At 40.0% G+C, this 8,460-nt stretch overlaps 1 protein-coding gene across 1 annotated transcript; it reads right to left on the reverse strand.

Moving 5' to 3' along the window:
* Window positions 1-5,017: 5,017 nt before the first annotated feature.
* LOC127670646 (zinc finger protein 883-like) lies at window positions 5,018-6,748 on the reverse strand. Its single transcript, XM_052165103.1, is given in 1 exon segment — window positions 5,018-6,748. A coding segment is annotated over 1 exon segment (1,731 nt).
* Window positions 6,749-8,460: the final 1,712 nt, after the last annotated feature.

An 8,460-nucleotide genomic window follows, 5' to 3' on the forward strand; every position in this document is an offset into this window, starting at 1 on the left:
TTGATGCGTTACAGCATGAAATTTCAGATATTAGTAATTCCCACGTTGACTCTGCCTTTGCCTCCTCTGTGAATTCCTTTGTACAAGATGTAAACTGGAGATCATTTTACAGAATACCGCTATTCCTGTTGGACTTTTCTTACTTTGTCTTATTATTTTTCCAGTTGTCATCTCCTTAATTCAATGCTCACTCTTGGCCTTAACTGTGGATGTCTGCACCATACAACTTCTTAAAGAAAAAGGGGGAGATGCTGGGGACAGCAATGACAGGGACTTCCTGCAGTAGGCCGGGATGGTGACATCTCAGAAGCCCATTCAGCTCCTTGTAGAAAAGGATGGTGTCTGGGACCCCGAGAAGCAGGAGACACATCCCTCCAGAGGACCCACCATGCCAACTGAAATAGGGGACAGCCTGCAGTAGGCCTGGATGAAGACATTTCAGTAGCCCACGGCAGTTCTTTGTAACAACAGTTGCTCCCATTTCTCCTAACCTTAGCTGTGGACAACAGCTGTATAGATTTTACTTGTGCATGACTGTTTTTCAGTTGGTCTTGGTGTGCATAATTATTCTATTATATCTGACTTTCTTACTTCTTTCTCCTTTTGCTCTGGTGAATTCTGTGAAACTAGATGTTCCCTGATGTAATCATTCTTAAACAACTGAAAATTGAGGCATGGGGCACAGCACAGAACACTCCTAACAGTCCAGTGCATGATGTGTGTTCTCATTTTAGAAACAATGCAATAACTGCACAATGGTAGTTCCAGATTAATTCTTGGCTTGCAAAGAAAGTTTGATGAAATTATTAGGAAATGAATTAGAGCCAACATTGGGAACACAAAGAAAGGAAAAATTATTAAAGTTATGAAATAAATTTTGCACATCATTTGAGAGTGGTTTTGGGATAGGCAAGTATAGAATATGTAAAATGTAGTATTAGCAAAACTAAGTCAAAACACTGGGACTCTTAGGAGAGTCATCGTGTGCAATGTGTAGAAGTGGAAAGCTAGGGGAACTACCAAGTTAAGGGTTAACTTGATTCTTTCTGGCCACTGCCTGGCAGCTTTGCCCGTGCCATTTATCATTAGAGCTTCACAAGAAAAAGCAAGTAGCTGGCCTCAGAGCTCTGAAGTATAATAATTAAAGTTAAAATAATGACAAGTTTGTAATTATTATTATTTTGGCTATAGGCCTAGGAATAGGGAAGCTTGAAGCTTTGGGGAACAATTGTAATTCTTGATTCTTTGTGGGACATGGCTATTCTTTTAAATTTGATTTAGCAACGATTATACAATGTCTTTCTTTTTCATCTGCTTTTGGAGTATTAATAAAAGACTGGGGCAAGTAGAAGGCAAGAGAGACTGTAGAGAGCATGTAGAGCATGCAGGGAACATGTAGAGAGTATGTAGAGCATGTAGAGAGTATGTAGAGCATGCAGAGAACATGTAGAGAGTATGTAGAGCATACAGAGAACATGCAGAAAGTATGTAGAGAACATGCAGAGAACATGTACAGAGTATGTAGAGCATGCAGAGAATATGTAGAGAGTATGTAGATAACATGCAGAGAACATGTAGAGAGTATATAGAGCATGCAGAGAATATGTAGAGAGTATGTAGATAACATGCAGAGAACATGTAGAGAGTATGTGGAGCATACAGAGAACATGTAGAAAGTATGTAAAGAACATGCAGAGAACATGTAGAGAGTATGTAGAGCATGCAGAGAATATGTAGACAGTATGTAGAGCATACAGAGAACATGTAGAGAGTATGTAGAGCATGCAGAGAATATGTAGACAGTATGTAGAGCATACAGAGAACATGTAGAGAGTATGTAGAGCATACAGAGAATATGTAGAGAGTATGTAGAGCATACAGAGAACATGTAGAAAGTATGTAGAGAGCATGCAGAGAACATGTAGAGAGTATGTAGAGAGCATGCAGAGAACATGTAGAGAGTAACTCATGAGCATGTGAGGAGCAAGTGAGAGTGAACGCAGAGAGCATGGGAAGAGCTTGTGAAGAGAGAAGGTGAGGTGTGTGTGGAGAGTGTGTGTGTGAGTATAAGTGGTGTGTGTGTGTGAGATATGTGTGAAGAGTATGTGTGTGAGCAAAAGGAAAGTGCATGTGGTATCTGTGTGAGAGGTGTGTGAAGAGTGTGTGTGTGTGAGTGAAAAAGGAACACACAAAAGTGTGTGTGAGCATGAGTGTGCAGAAAGAAAAGCGCACAGGAGAAGAGCAGAGTGCACAGGAGGATGTGGGGTGTGCAGGAGGATGCAGAGTGCGCAGGAGGATGCGGGGTGTGAAGGAGGATGTGGGGTGTGCAGGAGGGATGTGGGGTGTGCAGGAGGGTGCGGAGTGTGCAGGAGGATGCAGGGTGTGAAGGAGGATGCGGAGTGCACAGGATGAAGAGTGCGCAGGAGGATGCGGAGTGCACAGATGAAGAGTGTGCAGGAGGATGCGGAGTGCACAGGATGAAGAGTGTGCAGGAGGATGCGGAGTGCACAGGATGAAGAGTGTGCAGGAGGATGCGGAGTGCACAGGATGAAGAGTGCGCAGGAGGATGCGGAGTATGCAGGATGCGGAGTGCGCAGGAGGATGCGGAGTGCGCAGGAGGATGTGGAGTGCGCAAGATGAAGAGTGTGCAGGAGGATGCGGAGTGCACAGGATGAAGAGTGTGCAGGAGGATGCGGAGTGCGCAGGATGAAGAGTGTACAGGAGGATGCGGAGTGCTCAGGAGGATGCGGAGTGCACAGGATGAAGAGTGTGCAGGAGGATGTGGAGTAAACAGGATGCGGAGTGCGCAGGATGAATAGTGCGCAGGAGGATGCAGAGTGCAAAGGAGGATGTGAAGTGTGCAGGAGGATGCGGAGTGCACAGGATGAAGAGTGGGCAAGAGGATGCGGAGTGCACATGATGCGGTGTGTGCAGGGGGATGCGGAGTACGCAGGATGAAGAGTGTGCAGGAGGATGCAGAGTGCACAGAATGCGGAGTGCGCAGGAGGATGCGGAGTGTGCAGGATGAAGAGTGCGCAGGAGGATGCAGAGTGTGCAGGAGGATTTGGAGTGTGCAGGAGGATGCAGAGCGTGCAGGAGAATGTGGAGTGCGCAGGATGAAGAGTGTGCAGGAGGATGCAGAGTGCGCAGAATGAAGAGTGTGCAAGAGGATGCAGAGCGTGCAGGAAGATGCGGAGTGTTCAGGAGGATGCGGAGTGTGCAGGAGGATGTAGTGTGCGCAGGATGAAGAGTGTGCAGGAGGATGCAGAGCGTGCAGGAGGATGTGGAGTGTGCAGGAGGATGCGGAGCGTGCAGGAGGATGCAGAGCATGCAGGAGGATGCGGAGTGTGCAGGAGGATGTGGAGTGTGCAGGAGGATGCAGCGTGTGCAGGATGCAGCGTGCGCAGGAGGATGCGGTGTGTGCAGGAGGATGCAGAGTGTATGCAGTCTCAAGTTGCGAGTGAATGGGTGAGAAAAAGAGCATAGAATGGGAAGAGAAACTTGAGAAACTGCTTGTCAACTTGTACCCAAAAAGTGGTCTGTGTATATTCATTATGTGCCTTCCAGATATCCCAGCTTCCAATCGAGAACTATGATCCTGTGTCGAGGCTGGACCCCAGCATTAGTATTCATATTTTCTAATGCCAAGGCCTCTCTCACCACCGGCCTTCCATTAGGCTCTGAAATCATTTTGTCCATGGATAACACTAATGTGTAAGCAATCAGTGGTATCTATATTAGGCTGTCAAATGTAATTCAATCACCTAGAGCTCCCTTATCCATCTCTCCTTCATCAGGGCAAATACCCTATTCCTCTTTAAAATTGAAAATAGAATTACTATAACAAGTGGAGAGAAACATGAAAACATTACCCATAATCATCCTGCAAATGCCCTGAAACAAATTTGGGTCATCCCAACTACATATCAGCTAGTGAATAATACACCGACTTGGAGTTGGTTGTGTGCTAGGTGGGAAGACCTAGATCCCAGATCAAACTCATGACCACCATTTGTAGCCTCAGACATTGAACAATTAGAACCTCTCACTTCATTTCTTGAGGCTTTAGAGAATGGATTTTATAAGTTACGTTAATTAATGCCTCATAATGAGGTAATGATTTAATACAAGTGTGAACAAAGTACTCTAATATAAATTTTTTGGGGGTCAAAAATTTGAAGGAATAATTAGTGGGCTCAGTGCACACTGCATTCTACAATGTTCCAGGAGAGATGTAACACACATATGTGTGCACTAACAACAACAACCACAGCAACAATAAAGGAACTGATAAAAGAATAAAGCACGGAAGTGACTGAAGTCCATCGTTTTGAATGGAAGCCTTTTATTCCAATTACTTCAGGAATATTGGGAAGAACTTGGTAACAGTAGTAAAAGGGACTCAGACAGTTGCTATCATGGACTTCCCACATAGCGTACAATACATATTATGAACACTGGAATCCTCAAGCAAAGTGCGTACCACAATTCTACCTAAAGTTAGGAGGGCTCAATTCATCAGAACCTCTTCTAAGCATTGTAACTGGTTTATATATTTTTAAGGCAGTTAAGAATCAGAAATACTTCTTTCAGGGACTTCCACAAGATATATAGAGGCATTTGCTTCCTGTGTAATCATCTTCCCTCAGAATGAAATATTACAGTTTCTAAAACCAAGCTAAGCAACTGCTTTTCTACAGCTTGATCCATTTTGAATTTATTATTCAGTATCTGAGGTGTAAAAAAATAAAATGTTTTAACGAAATTTTTCTACATTGTCCACATTCAGACTTTTTCTTCACTGGAAGTTATTGGTATTTCTAAGATTTGAAAATTATATAAATGCTTTCTCAGGTTTCTCATGTTCATAATGATTCTGTTTTTCAGAGGTAGTTAGATCAGGGCTTGGATAAAACATATGCAATATCATTTACAATGGAATGGTTTCTCCCGTTTGAATTCTGATGGATTCTTCAGTGTGGCAGCTGGGTAAAGATTAGTGACATTCGTTAATATTTCATACTCTATAGATTCTCCAATAATTTTTAAGATATGAGCTCCATATAACAAAGCTCTCACATTCACTCCATTTCTAAGATTTTTTTCTTGTATGATTTCGCTGATGTTTCTTAAAATGTGAGCTATTCCTAAAGGATCTCTCACATTCACTACATTTGTAAGGTTTCTCTCCTGTGTGAATTCGCTGATGTATTCTAAGATCTGAAATACGTGCAAAGGATTTCCCACATTCCATACATTTATGAGGTTTTTGTCCTGTATGAATTCTCTGATGATATCTAAGGGTTGAACTATACTTAAATGATTTTTCACATTCACGACATCTGTAAGGTTTCTGTCCTGTATAAGTTCTCTGATGTGCTCCTAGATTTGAGGTACTTGTAAAGGACTTTCCACATTCATCACATTTGTAAGGTTTCTCTCCTGTATGAATTGTCTGGTGTCTTTTAAGATTTGAACGATCTCTACAGGATTTCTCACATTTATCACATTTGTAAGGCTTCTCTCCTGTATGAATTCTCTGATGTGTCTGTAAAACTGAAGCATATGCAAAGGATTTCTCACAGTCCCTGCATTTGTAAGCTTTCTCTCCTGTATGAACTCTCTGATGAATTCTAAGATTTGAGCTATACTCAAAATTTTTCTCACATTTATCACATTTGTAAGGCTTCTCTTCTGTATGGCTTCTCTGATGTTTCTGTAAAGTTGAGGTGCATGCAAATGATTTCTCACAGTCCCTGCATTTGTAAGGTCTCTCTTCTGTGTGAGCTCTCTGATGAATTCTAAGATTTGAGATATACTTAAAATTTTTCTCACATTTCTCACATTTGTAAGGTCTCTCTCCTGTGTGAGCTTTCTGATGAATTCTAAGACGGAAGGCATATGGAAAAGATTTTGTGCATTCATTACATTTATGAGGTTTCTCTGTTGTACGAATTCTCTGATTTCTTTTGAGATTTGATCCACATGTAAAGGATTTCTCACATTCCCTACGTTTGTAAGAGTTCTCTCCTATATGCATTTTCTGATTGCTTTTTAGGTTTGTGGGATAGCTAAAGCATTCACCAAATTTGCTGCATTTGTAAGGTTTCTTTCCTATATGAATTCTCTGATGACGTCTAAGACATGAGCCTCTGGTAAAAGATTTCTTATAATCACTAAATTTGTAAAGTCTCTTTCCACTGAGGGTTATGTTATGGTCTTTAACTTTATCCAACTGATCAAAACACTTACTAGCTGCTGTATATTTGTGTGGATTCTCTCCATAATGAATTATCTGGTGAATCCTGAATGTCAAGTAGGTCTGGAAGCATTTCCCACATTTCCGGCACTGGTATGTCATTTTTCCACTATGGATTTGTTTCAGCATGAATTTATTTTTAATATCAGATACTTTTTCACGTCCTGTATTTTTATTTTCCTTTCTTCTAGTCTGTATTATTTCATTTTGACTAATAATGGAATACAAATTTAAACATTTCTGACAGCCTTTATGTTTGTAAAGTTCTTCAGCATTCCCATTTTTATGAGGGTATAGAGTTGACAATTGAATAGAGGAACAATCCTTATAATTTCCAAGTCCATAATTGATGTTTTTTTCTGTTCTGTCATTTTTGATATTTGTACATTGGGAGGATTTATAAAGCATTTTGCCAAGCACAGCGTAAGTATCAGATGCCTTTCGCCTGTTCAGATGCTGATAGACAAGATATTTTGAGCCTGGATCCATGGTGTTCTCTTATTTACCATGTATGAGATATTTCTCTGAAAAAAATGAGCACAAACAGGGATAATAGGATCTGTAAATGAATAGGAGAATCCACGCCTGATGATGATTTAAGTTTTTTTCAGACAAGTTAACTAGAATTTCTTAAAGCCCTCAGCAGAGTCTGTTTGTGTTTCACAATAATTAAATTAATGGTAATAGGAATAATCCTAGTCTCAGTTAAAACACAAGGACTGAAAAAAAGGCCTACATTCTTACCTAAATGCTTACTTTTGGAAAGTGGAAAAAATGGGGACTGAGAAAGGAGCTACTTGATGGCTCATTTGTTGATTATTTCTCCAAAGAGTCGTGCTATATAGCCTTGACCAACTAGGAATGCACTGTATAATGCAGGCTGGACTACAGCTCACAGACACTCTGGCTTCAGCCTAGGGTTAGAATCATGTTCAGCAGGACTAAATATGCATACTGCATCTCAAAAATCAGTCAATAAACATAAGCAACATGCTTGCCATAAAAATGAACATTTTTTTCATAAAATAAAAAAAGCAGGGTTTTTTTTAATTTTACAACCTTTTCTATTTTTAAAAATTAGGACAGGTGAGTAGTTTAATTCGATTCTAAAACTAAAGTGTTTCAAGAACAAAGACTACTTTAATGTCTTTCTTTGCTACGAATATCCAATATTCTTTGAACCTTAAGGTTTTCATTTAAAAGTAATGGAGAGTTCAGATAGAATATAGCATTTTTGTTGCTCTTGCAGAGAACACAGAAAAAATGTAAAAGAAACTTCAGGAAAATTATGTTTATTACTAGAATTTTCCTAAGTCCTGATAGCTATTAGACTCTTCAGGGAGTTTGGTTAAAATTAATATATAGATGATATGTAAATACAAAAGATGAGTCAGGAATTCTGTAAGAAGAGAATTCTTACCTACAAGGACTAGATTTGTGTAATTCTCCAACATCACATCAATGTACAAAAATCTGCATGCGGGATTCAGACAGTCCCACTCCTCCTGGGAAAAGTCTACATCCAGATCCCTGAATGTCCACAGATCCTGTAATTGTAAAATACTCATTTACCATGTGATTTTGGACAAACGCATTCCTAAGAAAGAGAAAGACAATATATATATACATGTTTTGTGATACAGATAATGCATGGCAATTATTTAAAGACAAACATTTTCTAGATGTTCTTTAGACATGGGTCAGCAGTTTCAAAATCTTAGCTGCTCTTCCAGAGGATATATGTTCAATTCCCACTACGCAACTGATTCTCACTCATTTCATGGGAACTGATGTTCTCTTCTGAGCTCTACAGATAGAAGAAACATAGGATTTAAAATAAAAATGACAGTCAATTTTAAATAAAGACACTTCCTTCAATATTCATATTTTTTCATCTCTGTGAAAAGAGAATGACATAATCATCTTTCAAACGTTAAACTTCGAGGGAATATGAGATTACTATTTGATGTTTAGTTGCAGGGATGTATTTTTATGAATGACATGTTGATATCAAACAATATCAGTGTCACATCTAATATGGAAACGTTGTAATGAAACAATCTGTGTGTCTGAAGGCTTCACCTGGACCTGCTCTAATATGGGCAGTGGCTCAGCCTCATCTACATCTGGACTTCACACGAGTCTATCCTGAAAGGTTCAGTTGGTATGCTGAAGACCAGATGTTGGTGTCTCAGGGCATG

This window comes from Apodemus sylvaticus, chromosome 20 (genome assembly GCF_947179515.1).
Source record: "Apodemus sylvaticus chromosome 20, mApoSyl1.1, whole genome shotgun sequence".
Lineage (NCBI taxonomy): Eukaryota > Metazoa > Chordata > Mammalia > Rodentia > Muridae > Apodemus > Apodemus sylvaticus.